The sequence below is a fragment of the Trichosurus vulpecula genome, chromosome 5 (genome assembly GCF_011100635.1).
Source record: "Trichosurus vulpecula isolate mTriVul1 chromosome 5, mTriVul1.pri, whole genome shotgun sequence".
Lineage (NCBI taxonomy): Eukaryota > Metazoa > Chordata > Mammalia > Diprotodontia > Phalangeridae > Trichosurus > Trichosurus vulpecula.
In genome coordinates, this window is record NC_050577.1 from 217,496,500 (window position 1) to 217,515,656 (window position 19,157).

The window sequence follows — 19,157 nt, forward strand, 5'->3', positions numbered from 1 at the left end:
ACTAGGTTCCCATATTCATTCCTTTCATCCCACATATACAGTCAGTTAAAAAAATATAATTGGTCAATTAAAATCCATTTATTCACTCTGCTCCCTATTATTCCTTATTTAGATAGCTTAGCAACTAGATTTAACGGTTAAGTAAAAAATAGCTATAGTTGCCCTTTCGATAGACTTGCTAACTTTCCAGCTGCTCCTAGTCCATTTTTATACACCACTTCCAGTACATACCAATTGCATATGGAACTGTTTAATCATCTCCACTTGCAAATTCACAATGTCACGATGACATGCTTCCCTAGGAAAACAAGAACAAAGAACATCGTAACACAGGAAAGTCAATCCATTCTATCTTAAAAAGTTATCTACCAACTTCTTTCTTTGTGCCATTTTTAATGGTCTTCACTTTTGGTTCAAAGGTCTTTCATTGTATTCATTCCTACAGGATTGTCAATGAGTTGGTTCAAAAACACGTATAATCTCTGGTATAATTGTGGGGAGGGAGAACAATCAGGAGAAGAAATGCTTTTGGAAGTATTCCACAAAGCCAAATTTAGACTCCTCTATGGTGGAGTTCTCTCTACAAATCATCTCTGTAAATTCTATACATATCTAACTATAAGTCTATGTTCATGCACCATGGGGCCCAAGTTCAGATAATAAACAGGAGCCATAAAGCTCATCTAATTTGGCCTGTTTATCTCTACATTTTAGAAGTACATTCCATATGGATTCATTTAATGAATACTTGTAGAGTACCTACTAAATGCAAAGTAATGTACTGAATTACTATGCTAACTAAATCCAAATAAGAACAAGCCCTAGTCCCTACCCTCAAGAGGCTTGGCTGAAATCATGTGTATATGCATATGTGTGTGTGAGTTTATGTATATCTGTAAGAGAGAAGGAGAGAGGCAGAGAGAGACAGGGTTAGAATAAGAGATTTGAACACATCACATACTACAAAGCAATCTATGACAAACAACATAAAAAAGTGACATAGCATTAACAACAGGGAATTGTGAGAAGGGAAAAAATAATTCCTGCTTGGAGTACTCAGATAAGTAGGAATTCAGTTGGTAGAAATGGACAGGACAGAGTTTCTACATCAGTTTTTATTTAAATTTCTTAAACCAATGAAGAGAGAGAGAGATCACTATGACTTGTTCATCTGCTTCCTCTCTCTCATCTCCTAACCCAGGCACAGCAAACTGAAGGCATGTGGGGAAGAACCTGACAAGAGTGAGCTGGAAACCGCCTTGGCCTCTCATGCTCAAATGAAACAAAAATTCTCTCCTCTCTCCACCATTCTTTCTTTCCTACCACTCTGGGCCTCAGTGCTCATTTATGTTCCTCTCTGAGCAAAACCCTACATTGCTACCACCCTTTACAGATATCACTGTTCCCCACATCCCAAAAATTGCCTCCCCTCAGGCTCAAAAACAATTAGCACCTGGCTCTAAGAAACCGAAAGTGTAAATTGATGCCATATATCATGACTGCAGAGATACTTCTGTTATATAAAAATGAAAATAATTATTTTCAATTATATGAATGGCTAATACTTATACTTAATTTCCATGCAGCATACCAACAATAACACATATCATTAAATGTGAGTCAGATTAACTGCTTTAAATTATTTAATTTCAACAAGTTAAAATATCTTCATAGTTTATTTTTCAATTAACAGGGCTGCCCATTCACAATTACAAAGAAGGTGAAAGCAGGAAGGTAGAAATGAGGGATCTCAGGAAAATGAAATTCAGTTAAATTATTTTGTGGGCAGAAAACTGTAAAAAAAGTACTACAAACCAATCAACCGATGGCAAAGACTACTATGGTGGAGTGAGCTAAAGGAGGGTATATTAAGAATATATAAACTACAACCAGGCGGTTGTCAAAGTTTGTTATAACATTTTTAGTATCCAAGAGATGTTTCAACTACGTCAAGGGTTCTTCGATGTTCTAACTGCACTGACACTATTCCTATCACCACTGTTCCTGGCATCACAGATGATTTTAGAAAATGTCATGACAGTCACTTGATTTGGAGCATCTACTTCAGGAAATCCTGGACTAGAAAGATGACCTCTAAGGGTCCTTCACTACCAACAAAATGTGCCGAGTACATAACTTATTATCACTTTGATCTCTTGCCCAAGGCAGGATGGGTGGGTGGGGAAGGGAAGGGGGAAGGGGAAGGGGAAAGAATGTACATTTATTTATCCAATATCTATGCAAAGGAAAACATTACTAAATTTGAACAAAACATTACTAAAATTGAACAATTCTTCATAAAAAAGCAATTATGACCAATAACTATAAATTAAGGGAAGTTGTTAGCCTCAGAAATTTATGTTCAAACAAAAACCAAACTTTAGGCTCACTGATCAACAGGCATTTGGTGACACAGACAATATGTTTTTTGCCTTTCTCAGTATCTAAGCACAGTGCCTGGCATTCTTCACAAAGGCTTTTTGACTAACAATAAAACAATCCCTGCCCTCAAGAAGCTTACATTCAATCACAAGAGAAAACATGTACATACGTAACATTAGGAAAATACACTGAAAATAACTACAAAGTCACAATTTCTTTTGGAGGGCAATAAAAGCACCAGCAGCTAGAGGGAATCAGAAAAGATTTCAGGTGAAAGGTCTCACTTAAGTAGAGTTTTGAAGGAAACAAAGCAGTCTCCAGGCCGAGCTTAAGTGAGGTTTCACTGACCCCAGGGTTAATAGAGAGGAAGATTACAAACTCAGGGTAGCCTTTCCTTTTTATCCCACTAGCTCTTACAACTTCCTGTCTACCCAAATGTCACCTTCCTCCTCCTCCCCTTTGTAGCAATATTTAAGATCTATATTCTTTTCCTTTAGAATGCTCATATATCCATTATAAATGTTCTTATAACAATATATGTCAACAGAGGACTAGTGGCGTTCTACAAATACCCTGCCAATGCTAATCAATCAGGGACTTCAAGAGGTGTTAAAAAGCTATGCAGGACTTTTAAGAAAGGCAACCAACCCAGTAATTAAACAGTTTCAAATTTGGATGGAAGACATTGAGAAGGATGTAGCACCACATTTAACAAATTACTTTCTCAACTTTCTAGAAGTTTAAGGAAAGGCTGAGAATTAAAAGGCTAGGGACAAACAAAAGTTACCAAAAAAAGGCTACAAGTAGATGTGTTCTATTTATAAAATGCGTGTCTCATAATTGCTTTTTTAAAATGTATTTCTCTACTGTATAAATAAATGGTATATTTGACAGATGATCTACAAGTCTTATATTTAAGGGACCTTGTATAAGGGAAAACCAAAAAACTAGATGTTTTCTGTTTTTCAAATTTGGGAAACATTGTTTTGCTAACAAAAGCTTCCAAACTGACAGCTTGCCTGCTGAACTGCAGCTGCCAGGATGCCCTGAATGAATGAATCTTTCACTGGAGGATAATAGGTAAATGCAAGAGACTCAGGTCAGCATCATAATCCACACTACATATTTGCTAAAGTCGTACTAAAAAACCACATTCAAATTTTTGACTTCAGGACTCGAAGCAGAAACTTCAAAGTACTAGTCACTGCATTTTAGTTTTAGTTTGCTTGTATTATAAACAAGAAAACAAACAAACAAAAAACAAGTCAAGAATAGGGGGAAAATAACTTTATTAAGTAATACCTAAAGTCATCCAATGTGTCCTGTATCATGTTCTGGATAAAATGGATTTGAACAGATGTCAGCGGTACATTTGATCTGTTGTTACCAATGGTATCTGCTATTTTTTCTGAAAGTGAATTGGCAACTCCGGAAGTAACAGAGGACGTTATCTTTGGATCTAAAATAGATCAAAAAAACAATCAGACATTTCTAAAAAACAAAACAAAACACCTGGCAAATAAATATTTGAAAATCAGGGGGAAAGAACTAAGTTTCTATGACATTTAGGAGGGAAAATGTCTCTAAAACAGATCCCAAGAACTTTCTATTACGTTATTTCTAACAGTCATTTATCTATATTTATAAACTGCCAACATACTAATGTGATAATACATGACAAGGGGATTCATCTTAAAATTTCTATGAACCATTTATCTATCTTACATAGAGTAAACATAACAAGCTGGTTACAGCTCAACAAGAGAATATACGAGTAAAGGTAAGTATCACTAAAAGATAAATGGCTAAATATGCTTTTAAAATTATTAGACCAACACCCAGAAAGAAGATGAATAAAAGTCAAAATACGCAGGAACCTCATCTTTTGTCATAGTATATACAGTTTATTGCTAAGTGACAGCTGAATGTCTAGCTAACATTTTTGCTAACATCTTTAGTGATCAAGTTGTACATTTTTCTGTTCAAAGATTTAAATGTCGGAAGTTCCCTTCCTCAGAGAACTTTGTTACAGATAGATGTATGTGAGAAGTCCTAAGAGTGAGCACTAAAATGCTGTAAAAACCATCTAATCATGAGCAACGTCTGGTAGCTAAAATCCTTGTAGCTCAATCTGGTGGCCAAGATTCAAGCCAGATATGTGTTATACCTAAAACTATAATCTTGGGCTGGAATTGACCTTTGATATCATTTAGTCAAACCTCTTATCCACACAGGAACCTCCTCTGTGACATCCTTTATCAGCGCTCTCATAAAGCATCTTACTCCATTTTAAATAGGTCTAACTTCTAGGAAACTTTTTGCTTTTTGTTTGTTTACTGAGACCAAATGTACCTCTCTAAAACTCCAAACTATTGATTCTTGTGCCATAAAGAGTAAATTTTACTTTTTATACAACTAGTTAAGTCAGTCAACTCGCATTTACCAATTACTCCTGTGTTCACAGACTGATATCACTGCACTCCAAGTTTTCCCTTTCCTAGACTCAATGTTTCTACTTCAAAGATTCATAGAAACTCAGAGCTGGAAGGCCCTCCCCTGAATGGGAAGCCCATCTACAACACAGTCCTGATGACTCATGAGCCAACCTCTACATGAAAACCTTGAGTGAAGAGAAACCTACTCAATATCTCTTCCTGAGACATTTCATTCCATGTTTGGCTGTTGCTAATTATTAGAGAGTTTAACTTTATCATCTCTAAAAGACTCTACAATTCCTATCCAACTGTTACCAGTTTTGCCTTCTGCCAAGCAGAATAAGCCGAATCTCTTTTCCATAGGACAATCCTTCAAATACTTGAAGACATCTATCATGTCCCCCCTCGACCTGGAGAATAGAAGGTGTAACAATTCCAATCCCTTCTACTGATCCTTTTGTGACATGATTTCTATTCCTCTCACTATCTATCTTAGAAGCACATGTCTAGACGCTCTCCAGCTAACCAATGTCCTTTCCTAAAATGTGGCATCTAGAATTGTACACAACGCTCCAGATGTGTTCTGACCTTGGAAGAATAAAGAAGGATTATTCCCTTCTTCGCTGTGGCCATTTAAGAAGCTGCCAAATCACACTGTTATCTCACATTAAGGTTACAGCCCACTAAACATCCTAATTTGTTTCCACACAAACTGGTACATAGCCGTGTCTCCCACTTGTGCAGGAAATTCCTCAATCCCAGGGGAAAGACTTGACAATTATCCCTAATAAATCTCATCTTATTAGATATAGCCCATTGTTCCAGTCTGTTAAGTTCTTTTTGGAACTTGATGGTCTTACACATACTAATGATCCCTCCCCTCCCTGCACTGTCATCTGCAAATCTGCTATTTCTGACAGTTTTCAAGTTCCTCATAAACAACCTGAACAGCACAGGGCCCAGGACAGGTCCTTGGAGCACTCTGCTAGAGACCTGCCTGCAGGCTAAAGGCCTATTAACGACTACTCTGTGGGGTTGGTAATTCAACCAGTTGAGAATACTATACTGTTGTCTGGCCTGTATTTTTCCATGTTATCTTCAAGGACAGCACTGGAGCCTGTCAAATGGTTTACTGAAATATAGGCATATCACAATTACAGCATTCCCCTGATCTACTAGACTAGTAATCCTACCAAGAGAAGAAATTAAATTAGTCCGGTATGACCCTGATGAAGCTTTGTGGGATCTTAGGAATAAAAAACAAACAAACAAAAAAACACTTTCCTTTCTAAATGGTCATAGTCTATCTCTTAATTAGGGCTTTTTAAATCTTTTTGTGTCATGGACCTCCTTTGACAGTCCAGTAAAGCCTAGACTCATCAGAATAATGTTTTAAATGTATAAAATAAAATACAAAGATTACAAAGAAAGTAGACACACACACAAATACACTTATATACATACACACATATGCATACTCACACAGACATAGAAAACAAGCTCACAGATCTCAGGCTGAGAAGATCTTTAATAACTGAACTCCATTCTCTTCCATTTTGGAAAATTAGGAATTTGTCAAGTATTGAAACAGATTTCCCATTCTCCATTAATAACAGCATAGCCTTTATATCTTCCTGTTCTTTCAGAACTCAGGGCTGTAGTTTGTTGTACTCATTAAGGATAGCTAGATGTTCTCTTTTATTTATGTTTTATCCCCCTGTTCACCATCTATTATCCTTCCTAATACAAATAATGCTCTTCTAGGAACTGAAATTAGCAAGAGTTGACCAACTGCACCTTCTTGATATCAACCATTTTCACTATCTTAACCACTGAGGGGTGGTCCTATCTCTACAATAAAAAAAGGTCTTTTATTACTGTTCTTAGCATTCATCTCCAGCCCCACTTCACCTGAAGATTTGCACTCTCTTACATGAATGTGCAACTTTTATACGTGTTCTTAATTACCTGCTCTTACATCTTCTATCTTTTTAAAATCTGAAGTGGGACAACAAATGTCCTCTGTATCCTCAATGGTCTCTTTAGACAGTCTTCTTTCTTTGCTCAATGGAATAGTTCATGCTTATGCATTCAAAACTTCTGGCTATGTAGTCCTAATTCCAATACCGACTCTCTTGCGTATCGATAACTGCTGTGTATCAGGTCGTTTCTGATTTTTCTGTTAAGTAATGACTACTGTCTATTACTCATTCTTTCTACTGGTATTTTTCCCATGTCATATTTGCTACTCTCTTTAGTTATATGGCTTAGCAGCTATCATATGGACAGTTTTTTTTTCCTTTTTGCCTCTGTTGTCTATTTAAAGTCCTCTTTTTGATTTTACAAATCTTCAGGCAAAGACATATCTTAATGGCCTTTTTTAAATACGCTCCATCCCCAAATAAAAGTCCATCATTCAGATTCTAGTTAGTTGTGGTCAATAACCAAGTCCCTTTTTTAAGTATCATCTTCATAACTAGCTGCTCACTTCCCAAATCTAGCTTTTCTCTTCTGAACAGACTTCCCACAAGGGTTACACGGTCAAGCTACAGTGAGTCATATATGAAAAAAGGCTCCAGTTCATGCGAGTCACCTTACAGACATTGGTGCCTGGCAAATGTAATGAAACAGTATAGCTATCTTTGCTAATTCATATACAATGGTAATTGCCTTCTGTATTCCTCCAAAAATTGAAAACAAAGTCACCTTGGACATGTGTCCAAAATGAAATACATACTTGGGAAATATTTAAATAAATAAAAATGTATTTTAAAAAAGAGAGAATATGAAAAAAAAACCTTAATACTACATACTACATATCCTAAACCTCTTTTCCAAACTCAGTGCTTCCTACTGTATTTAAATTTTTCAAGTTAATTTTTCTCAAACTTTTGAATCCATGCACACATAAAGAAGACATCAATAAGTGGTTTTATGCACTTACTAGCTATGGTAGTTCCATTGATTGGGGGCTCATGTGTCAAATGGCCTTGAATTTCTCTCTCTGGCCTTTCTGTTTTCTCAGGGCTTCTTGTGGCATTAGATGTTGGGGAGGTATTCAGATTTCCAGATTCAGCACCGGAGGAGATGAACTTGGCAAACTTCAAATTTATAACAACAACTTATTTTAGCAACGTATTTGTAGCTTCCAATTTTTTTTTAATATATTAATCTATATCAACAGATTTTTATCTTCTTTTCGGGAGTGGAAGAGAGAAGTGAAAAAAAGTCAGAAGAAAAGTAGTACTGGGACCAATTATTAAGATAAATCTTACTAGAAGGTTAGAACTAGACTCACTGACCTCAACAAATACAATAACAGACTGTTTTTGACAGCCTGATAAAGAAAAATCCAGTCATCCTGAACATTTATTCCTAAATATCACTTTCAATAGAAATACTATCCAGTAAACTAGGATTCCTTGTGAGAATAAAGGTGTACGTTTGACTCGTCCCATAAATATCTGTTAGGCAGTTCAAGCAGCACTTTCATTCTTTTTGAACAACATGTATATTGATTGCTTCCTTCCTCTCAGGAGACAAGTGGTGGGCTACAGGGACAGAGTGATACATAGTCTATCCATGGGAGGCCCTGACAGTTTAGTTATGCTGTTTTTTGCTGGTTTTATTATTGTTAGAAGAAAGTTACTATGGTGGATATTATTGAAATAACTACTGGAAATTGGCTATGGTATAAAAAAATTACACTAATAAAATATTTTAATAACCTGCTTTAATACATTCGGTAATGGTGCTCTTAACATGAATAAAAATCATGTTCTACTGTGTGACTAACTATTTAGCTACAACTCCCTGGCCTTTATGTTTTCACTAGTTCCACCTCTTATGAAGAAGCAAGTTTTTGCAGAAAATAAAATGATTTAGGTCAAGTAAGCTGGATTCTAGTCTTAGCACCACTGATTTGTGACATAGCTTAGGTTAAATTACTTAAGTTCTTTGGTATTTTATGTTCCAATGGATATACGAAGTTCCAGGTGAATGGGGTGAAGAGTGATCTGTTATCCACTTATAAAGCATCTTGTTATTAAAGGAATAAAGAAAGTTTAGCCAATCTGAAAGCTGTGAGGTGGTACTTCAGGGTTGTTTTAATTTGCATTTCTATAATGAGTAGTGATTTATAGCATTTTTTCATATGACTATAGATAGCTTTGATTTCTTTGTCTGACAACTGCCTGTTCATATCCTTTGACCATTTATCAACTGGGGAATGACTTGTATTCTTATAAATTTGATTCAGTTCTCTATATATTTTAGAAATTAGGACTTCAGCAGAAATGTTTGCTGCAAATTTTTTTTTCATAATTTCCTGCTTTCCTTCTAATTTTGGTTGTTTTGTTTGTGCAAAAACTTTAACTTCACATAACCAAAATTATCCATTGTACATTTTATAATCCTCTCCATAGCTAGCTTGATCCTAAATTCTTCCCTTATCAATAGCTCTTACAGGTAAACTATTCCACGCTCTCCTAATTTGCTTATGGTATAACCTTTTATGTGTAAATCATGTACTAATTTTTACCTTATCTTGGAATATGGGGTGAAATGCTGGTCTATACCCAGTTTCTGCCACACTGTTTTCCAATTTTCCTGGTAATTTTTGTCAAATAATGAGCTTTTGTACCAAAAGCTTGGATCTTTGGATTTACCACACACTAGACTACTATTTACATCCAGTCTTGTATTACATCAAGTGTTACTTCAAAATTATTGAAGACTGATTTTTAAAATCATGCCTAACTCCTTACTTAGTTACTCCAAATGCATTGAGAGTCAGCTTCAGACTCTCAAGAGACATCTAAAGATGGGCTTTCACCATGTACTTTACGAGGTCTGCCCCACATGACCCAGCAGTTATAAGGCCTTGCACCAACAACACAATTTCCAATAACCTTCTAACAACAAACTGCACTGGCCTCCACTCAAGTCATACTCCAATTCCTCATGGTGTAGTGGAGGCGACTCTGAATTCCTGAACACTCTATCAGTGGTCCATAAGTTCTGTCAGGTTTTACAAAACACAAAAAGCTTGAAGACAGACACAGAGATGAGACTATATGCCTGCTAGCTGAGAGTCGGTCTTGCTAATTCAGCACCAGAGGTGGGCCAGCAGGTGTTGAATCTCTTTGGCCAATGAAACTTATGAAGACTAAAGGTGCAAAAAGGTCTTAACCTGCATCAAGAGAGCATTAGCAAACCTAAAAAATCGTGAATCTGGTTAAGTATTGAAATGCATTATGCTTACTATCTGTAAAAAGAGAGAAACAAAAGAACAAACAAACAAAAAAAAAAAACCAAACCAACCTGATGGAAATTCTCCTGCAAAGATACCTGTTTTAAGGGTTCCCTCGATTCTTGTTTTCCTGGTTGTATCTTCTTACTCTCTGCTACTATATCTTGACTTTCATTCTCTTCTGTAAGTGGGAATTCCATTGAGACATGAAGAGAGCTAAGATGTGATCCTGGTGTGTTTGTACTTGATGGTTGTTTTCTTGCTGGAAACATTGCATTTAATTGTGGGAGAAAGTCTAGGCCTAAAAAGAAGGAAAAAGGATTTCTTTTGTACATGACTGATACTACCTGTAATCTATTCTCCATTCCACAAAATACTAGTTGTTTAAGTAGTTGGTATAAGTAACAAAAAAGTTATAAACTTCACAGAGATCTTAATCTTTAATATAAATCTCTCATAAAAGTCCTATCAAAATGGGAAAAAAGTTGCAAAATTCCTACCATCTCCTCTGGCAACAAAGTCCTCATTTGCCTTGTGGACAGCAGCATCTATAAAAAATTATACAGTAAAGAAAAAAGTGAAAATAAAACCAAGGTTCTCATTCCCCTTCTATTAATTGTGAAGCCTCTTGAGAGGAATAGAAAAGAAAATTAGCAGAGGACAAGGAAAGGTTTAGAGTCGGCACTTTCTTCTTCATTTCTTCAAGTGGTAGCTACAAGACAATTGTGTTGGTAAGCAAAATGGGCTCCTTAGCACTTAGTTCAACCAAGTGCCCTTGAATAATTTGGCTTTTGTTTCCTTTGAGTAACTCAGTGTATTTCATTGAGTCTTACTAGGTGCTAAGCCCCAGGCTCTAACCCCTATTAGGTGTTAACCTAACCTATGTGGATGTGAACCTCCCAGGGTCCTAAGGGGAGGGGCTAACTCAAGAGCCAATCATAGCAGCCTAAGTTCTGGTCATTCAGATGACGTTTGATGATGTCTGAAGCCCTATATGAAGAAAGGACAGAGCCATTTGCTCACTCGTGGTGGTGCTGAGGCGGAGACTCCTGGCAGCTGTAGCTAGAAGCCCTCCAGCTTGTAAACCAGATGCTGAGACTTTGTTAAACTCTGGTAACTATGTGGTAACTATGGATTTGAATCAGACAAGGTCTGTCTGTTGATGTTTGTACTTTGTTTGTATTTTGCTCTGAAGTTCGGGGTGCTGGCTTTTTCCCCTGAACTAAGTGAATGATATTTGTATGCTGAATTAAAGTAAGCTTGTCATCTTGCTTTCCTTAGTTAAGCAGATCAAAAGAATCTGTGCTTTTGCAGCATGCCAGTAGCGTTCTTGTTGTTGGGGTTGTGTTGGTCTTTCACCCCCATAGCAGCTGCTAGCTGGATTGTTGAAACAACAATACCAAAAAAACAAACAAACAAACAAAAAACCCCACAACTCTACAATGCATGTTCATTTTCTTCCACAATCAATAACTTATTTTATTTTAGATCAGATTAATTTATCAATATATCTAAATGAAACTCCCTTTGAAACAAAGAAAATTTAAGCAGAATTGAACCTACTAAGCAACTGTCAGTATATACATCATTCCATACCCACGGTTCCCCACATTTTTAAAAAGAACAAAGTACACTTCCTCTTTTCTCCATTCATTTAAATAAGACTGGTAACGTCATATTTAAAGAAGGGTCATAAAGGCCAGGAAAAATGTGTTCTAATCCTGACTCATTACACACCACTGAATAAACTTAGGAAAGTCATGACTTTTCCAAATCTCAGTTTTACTCTACCCATAAAACAGGAATAATGACACTTGTCCTGCCCATCTCACACGGTAACTGAGAGGACCAAGAGACATAATATGGTTGGAACTAGTTCAAAATTAATTTTAAAAATTTATACAAGACATTCTTTTATTTTTAATTAAATTTTATTTTCAAACAAAGATCTGCCTTTTCTTGTCCTCCCACCTCCAAAACAAAAACCCCTGTTTACCAACATGTATAGTCAAAACAAATTCCTTTACTGGTTAGGTCAATTTGCAATCTGAGTCTACCACCTGAACAGCGTGTTTTATCGGGAGTGTAAGGTATTATTTTAAACAAAATGATGTTCACTGCTGGTCTGTTCCCACCTATATCACATGACTCCTATGTCCCCCATTCTGGTCCCTTTCTTTGAGTTAAGGAAACTTGCTTTTAGTTTCTTTCTTCTTTTTTTCCCAGACTCCAAGTCTTCTCTTTAACACATATTTTGTAGGATGTGAACAGTCTCCCACCTCCAATCTGCCAAACTATATCCCTCCCCACATTCAAAACCCAATTCAAACAAGTCATATGGCTGGGTTGAGGCATAGGGAAATATGAAAAAACCTGTGAAATAAGGCTGCAAAGGAAGGGTGGGGTTAGTTTATAGAGAGGCTTGAAAGTCACACTATTGGTTTTATTTGTTAGGCAATGGGTAGCCACTGAAAGTTGACAGGGAGATAATGTCATAAGCTCTGTGAAATTATGAATATCGATTCGGCAGCAAATGGGCACACACTACCTAGCAAGTCTTTCCTTCGACTCTAATTGAATCAAAGTGTTTTAAACCTCTTCCTCTCTCCTTAAGCCATCAAAGTTATCACCATGGTCTCCTCTTTCTCAATAGATAACCCCACTTTACTGAAAAGATTGAAGCCATCCAGTGTAGGCTCACTTATCTTTAATCACCAAAAACTGGAAAATCTCTCTACATCCTCCCCCATCCTCTAAGGCTGAGGAACCCCACCTACCTGAAGACACATGCACCCTTGACCTCGTGCCATTAGAATTCCCTCTCGTCTTCGGTGTCTCCTTCTCTAACGGTTCTTTCCCTCCTGCTTGTAAAGACGGTCAGGTCCTGTCACCCCAAAGGCTAGCATTCAACATCTTCTCTCTTCCTATTGGTGATTAAACTTGCAGGAAGAGCAGACCAACACTCAATACCTCGACTTTCTCACCGCCTCAACCTTCCATCCAAAGTGCTCTCTTCCATTTCATCAATGATGTTTTATCTGCCAAATTGAGCAGCCTTGTCTCAGGCCAAATCTTTCTAGTCTTTTCTGTAGCTTCCAATACTCCTGACTATCCTCACCTTCTTCCTTTCTTCATGGCTTCCCTCTTTTTGTCTGACCATGCCTCTGCTTGGCATCCCTCCACTGGTCCATCCCACCACTCTCTTCTTGCCAGTAAACGTAGGGTTGTTCCCAAGGCTCTGTCCACGGTCATCTTTCCTCAATACTCTGATGGCTGTAATTATGTCCCTTCTCTGTAGCTAACTACCAAATCTATCTATCCATTTTTAATCTCTTTCCTGAGCTATGGTGCATATCCAAATGCTTGGAAATCTCTACCTGGTGATAACATACCAGTATCTCAAAATATCTGACTGAATTTCTATCTCACCATGAAAAAGCCTTTCTTCCCAGCTTCTGGATTTCCACTATTGGCACCACTATCCTCCAAATCACCTAGGCTTAAAACCTCACAGTTATTTTTAATACTTCCTCTTTTTTTTCTTCCAAACCACATCCACTAAGTCTTAATTGACTACTTTTTCTTGTTGTTGTTGCTGTATTGTTTTTAGGACTAATTTAATTGAGCTACGAAAATTTCCAAATGGGCTTCAGACTCAAGGTTCAAAGTATGGTACATACCTTGTTAACACAGTACTTGGTCATTAGAGAGGGAGAAGACACAGCATTCCTAATCCAGCTGCCAGGCTGCTCAAGATCCACATTACAATATTCTGGCCCAGGCTACTAATTAGGGTCCTGGTGTTTAAGAGCATCATGGAGGCAGTGGATAGTTGTTTGTTCTTCTGTACATCAAGACAACAAGCTAGGTGCCTGGGCAGAAAGCAGCTCACTTATGCTTAGAGGAATATTCCTTACCCCTCTAGATGTGCAGCTTAAAGCTGGGCACACTTCACTATGCTTGTCTACAAGCTGAAAGGCCTGTACTCGCCTCAGCATCTCAGCCACAGAGAGGCCCACAGGAAGGTGACCTGCAAAGGAACCCCTTCTCATCCATGATGAAAAGACCTCTGAGTGAAATGCATTTCACTTTGTAGCTAGAAAGGCTGATGTCTTTGAACTGCTCATCTGACATAACAATTGTAGCTTTGAAGCCTGGGGCTGGTACACACTTCTGGCATTTAGTGCTGACAGCAACCACTCCACGGAATTCTGACTCAACCCTAATTTCTATCTCCACCCTTTGAGGAAGTGAGCAAGTAGCAGCCCCCAGCTCTGCTTCTGAAATCCCTCTCACTCTGGCCCTCTCCTCTCACTTATTTCTCCTCTGCCACCTGCCTCCTAGTTCAGGCCCTTATCATTTAACACCTGAACTAGGAGTTTCCCCACCTCCAAACTCTTACCCTTCTATACCACACACTTGCCCAAATAAATTCTCCAGAAAAGTAAAGATCTTAGTATGACATTTCTTTAATAAAGAACCTTCATGGTGAGTTACCTCCAGAGGTAAACCCTCTTCAGATTGGCTTTTAGGTCCTTTACTAAAAAGCTCTAATCTACCTTTCCGAACACACTTGACAACCCTTTACCTCTTTACATACTCCATGTTTCAGCAACACTGATTACTCATGATTCTTCCGTCTTATCTTTTACTCCTATGTCTCCATCCAGATGACTCCCATACCTGGAACACACTGGCTATATCTCACTTGTTGAAACCTCCCACTGCCTTTAGGGTCCAGAGCTTTGCTTCTCATTCCTCCACAAATCCTTCCTTCTTCTTTTCTCTCTCTATACTTTTTTTTCTTGGTGAACTCATCAGCTTCCATTGGTTTACTTATCATTTCTATGAAGATTACTCAAAGAACTCTTTATTTTAGCCCCAGTCTCCTCCTGACCTTCAGTCCAGCATCAGGAACTAATAACTCTACATTTCAAACTAGATGCCCCAGAAGTTCAAACAGAACTTGTCCAAAATAGAACCTACTATATTTCTCAAAAAATCTAGTCTTCTTCCTAACTTGCCATTCATAGAAATGGGGATCACCCTGAGAGTATCCCAGATCTGTAATCTTGGTTCCTCACTCTTGCTTGCTCTACGTATCAAGTGAGTTGAAAAATGTTGCCATTTCTATTTCAACATCTCTCAGATCTGATCCTTTCTACTCATGTAGTGGCCCCCTTAGTTCAGATCCTTATCCCCTCTTGCCCCAATGATTTCAATGGCCTCCTAATTGTTCTTCCCACCTCAACTCTCTCTACTCTACAGACTCCACACAGCTGCCAAAGGGACTTTCCTTAGTGCCACCCTCACCATATTCACTCTCCTCTTTAATAAACTTCTCTATGAGCAAATATAAACTCTGCTTAGCCTCTAAAGCCATTCACAACCTGGCCCCAACCTGTCTTTCCAGATTCGTTATACATTACGCCCTACTTCTGGCAGTCTGCAATCCAGCCAAGTTGGCCTGCCCACCATTCATTACACATTCTGTACTTCTGCACTGACTGTCTCATGCCTTAAATACACTCCCTCCTCATAGAATCCCTCTGTCCTTCAAGATGTAGTTCAAACAGGAGTTCTCAACCTGGGATACATGAACTTGAAGTTTTAAAAATATTTTAACATCTATTTCAATGTAATTGGTTTCCTTTGTAATCCTATTTATTTTCTGTTCTACATTTAAAAACATTACTCTGAGAAGAGGTCCACAGGCTGCACCAGACTGTCCAAGGGGACCATGAGCTAAAAGAGTGTGAGAGCCCCTTTTCTACATGAAGGCTTTCCTGATTCCTTAAACTGCTAGTACCCACCCTCTCTCCTAAACTACTTTCTCTTTATGTGGTATTTATTCTGTGTATACACACACTGTCTCCCTTAATAAAATACAAGCTCCTTGAACTACAGATAATTTTATTCTTTGTATTTACATCCCCTGTGCCTAGCCTGGTACTGGGCACAATGTAGGTACTATATAATGGCATGTAGTAGGCACAGTGACTGGCACATAGCAGATGCTGTATAAATGGCACATTTGTAGGCCTGGTGTCTGCAGAAAGTAGGCACATGCCTGGCACAAATAGGTATTATATAAATGTTTATTTCCTTCCCTTCCCTTCAATGCATGTTGATTGACAAGCGATCACTCCTTTACCCCACTACCACAGGCACTCACAGCTTGTGCATTTGTGTGCCTGTCATTTATGCCACCAGGGCACTGGAGATGCAGGTTTGAACATCGTCTGCATAAAGTACTTAATTGAATCCACTGAAATAAATGAGACTTCCAAAGAACTTAGGGGGGAAATAAAGGGGACCAAGGATGGATTCTAAAGAAACTAGGAAAAGTAAAAGGAGCTAGAAAAGGAAGAATTTGTCTCTGAAGCTGGGACATCTCCATAGCTAAGAGAAGTTGGTCAACACTAGGCTATAGATCTGTCAAGGATGAATGGAGAAAAGTCATTGGAATTGCCAAGTTGCTCATTACTGAGTGACCTATAAGAAAGTAGAGTCATTACAACACTAGTAAGGAATGCTAGTCTTCAAGGGGTTGAGGAGTATGTGGTGGTAAGGAAATAAATGGAATCTGTAACTGAGGATTATTCTTGCCAGAAGTTTGGCAGAGAAGTGGAGAGAGAGGTGGGGAGGTTGTAGGCTCAAGGGAGTAACAAAACTAAGGAAAGGCACTTTCAGGAATACAGAATGATGAAACAGAAAAATCAAAAGTAAAAACTCTCTCCACAAAATTAAAGGGTGAATAATTTCTAAGGATTTCTAGGAAAGGTGCACATTATTGTGCATATTCTTTGCCACCTAATGTTATAATCTCCTACAAGTCAAGCATTGTGTATGTCCAGGTATATTCAGATCACTAGTCAGCACACTATGGGTGTGTAGGCTCAAAAAATGATATTGCAAGTCCAATTTTACCCTTTCAAGAATTACAAACCAGAGGAACTAGCTTAACCTACAACGCAATAAAAAACTGAACACCAGGCATTAGCTTCTAGGCCATGTACTTGGGTAAATAATCTGTCTATATGTGCCTCAGTTTCCACGTATGGAAAATAAAGATACTGCCTTATCTGATTCACCTAGAATCAAATTTAAAATCTGAGCTGGGAGGAGCCTTAAGTTGAGGTCACATAATCCAGTCATCTCCTAAGTCATACATCACTTCTACAACATGGCTGACTTGAGTGATTCCAGGGACAAGCATTTCCTGAAGCAGTCCACAAAATCTGCCTGTCCATAAGCTTTCATGCACTAGTGCAAGTTCTTCCCTTTATAACCAAGTAGATGAAGGTGCCATCTTCTGTGTGAAAATATTTTAAATGTAAAATAAATCATGCCACACACCCAGCCCTGCAAGTGTTTTATCTCTAAGATGAAATACCCTTATAACTGGTTCTCAAAAGCAACATCATATGAATCAACACAATATCATAAAAGCTCTGAGAGTAGCAGAAGAACCCAGACCACTAAGGGGGCTTCAAGCTCATAACCCTCAACTAGGGAAGCAATGACTGAGCCAGCAACTTCCACCAACTGCCAGCCAAGTGCCAGTCACATCAGCAAGCAGGTCAGGATGGTGGACACAGGGAGAGACTCTGAGGGAGCAAGTGGAGGTAGCAAGTGCCAGGAAGGTTCAATCATCATCACCACCACCAACCACATCGACAGCCATCTTCCTTCAGACCAAGAGACTCATGAACAGCAGTGCTCCACCCAAGCCATCAGAACTACTTCTAGACCATCCTCCATAGTCATCATAGAAGCAAGAAATTGTAGAGAGGAAGTGCACCTTCCTCATCAACACCAAAAACTACTATTGACCAAGCACCATCAATAGGCAGATTAACATGAGAGCCCCACCTCAACCTCCCCTAGACCACTAGACCTCAAAGGCACCAACTGGGGAAGTAGCTCTGGAGAAGAGGTCAGCCATCGCCACCAAGTGACAGCCAATTGCAACACCCAGTGCAGACATGCTAGCCTAGCTAAAGCAGCAAGGCACCTGTAATACCAATTAAGTTGGGACTTTCTTACTGTTTTAAAATGGTTAGTTAAGTGTCTTTGAGTCTTACTAGGTGCTAAGCCCCAGGCCCAAACCCCTATTAGGTGCTAAACCTATGTGAGTGTGAATTGGTAACTAAGGTGGGGCCCCAGGTGGGGCTAACTAAGGGAGGCCTGATTAGATCTTTGCTCCTAAGTTTGCCCCAAACCCCTAATTACTAGGTGCTACACCTATGTAGGTGTGAAGCTCCCAGGGTCCTAAGGGGAGGTGCTAACTCCAGAGCCAATCATAGGAGCCTAAGTTCTGGTGGCTCAGATGACGTTTGATAACGTCCGGAACTGTATAAAAAAGGGAAGACAGAGCCATTTGCTTAGGGCTCTCACTCTTGGTGGTGCACTGATGGGGAGACTCCGAGCAGCTGTAGCTAAGAGCCCTCCAGCTTGTAAACTGGATGTTGGGACTTTGTTAAACTCTGGTAACTATGAACTGGGATTTGAATCAGACGAGGTCTGTCTGTTGATGTTTGTAATTTGTTTGTACTTGCTCTGAAGTTCAGGGTGTTGGCTTTTTCCCCTGAACTAAGTGAATGATGTCTGTATAATGGATTAAGTAAGCTTGTTAACCCCTTAATGTAAAGCAGATCAAAAGAACCTATTCTGGCAGCGTTCTTGTTGTTGGGCTTGTGTTGGTTTTTCACCCCCACAGCAGCTACTAGCCGGGATTGTTGAAACAGCACCCTGAGGGAGAGATAGAAGGCAAGGGTCAGGCAAACTGAACTAAAACTACCACTACCATCTTGACCACCATTCTCATCTTGGACTCCGATGGAGACAGCCTGGAACCTTGAACCCAAGAGCCTTGGGAATGGCAATGCTTCCAGCTCAGTACTCACAGCCATCACCCTAAGAAGGAATCCCTGTGCAGATGCAGCCTGGGGACTGCTCTTGTAGAGGCTACAGCCATAGCTACTAGAGACCAAGAGAGGGATATTTTTGCTACCAAAGTCCTTGGCACTGTCACATGGCACATCAGAAAGTGATATGATTTTATCAGTGGAAAGGACACTAAAGAA

General features: G+C 38.8%; 1 protein-coding gene across 3 annotated transcripts in view; it reads right to left on the reverse strand.

Annotated features, from left to right (window-relative positions):
- Positions 1 to 19,157, reverse strand: part of NEDD1 (NEDD1 gamma-tubulin ring complex targeting factor) — a 62,333-nt gene that overhangs the window by 2,401 nt on the left and 40,775 nt on the right. For 2 of the 3 annotated variants that reach the window (XM_036761017.1, XM_036761019.1), the window contains 5 exons: positions 10,569 to 10,616; positions 10,140 to 10,369; positions 7,762 to 7,918; positions 3,685 to 3,841; positions 232 to 298 (listed from right to left, as the gene is read on the reverse strand). In XM_036761017.1, the coding sequence (XP_036616912.1) occupies positions 232 to 298; positions 3,685 to 3,841; positions 7,762 to 7,918; positions 10,140 to 10,369; positions 10,569 to 10,616 (659 nt within the window). The remainder of the gene's footprint in view (positions 1 to 231; positions 299 to 3,684; positions 3,842 to 7,761; positions 7,919 to 10,139; positions 10,370 to 10,568; positions 10,617 to 19,157) is intronic. The other variant, XM_036761018.1, reaches the window with a different exon arrangement.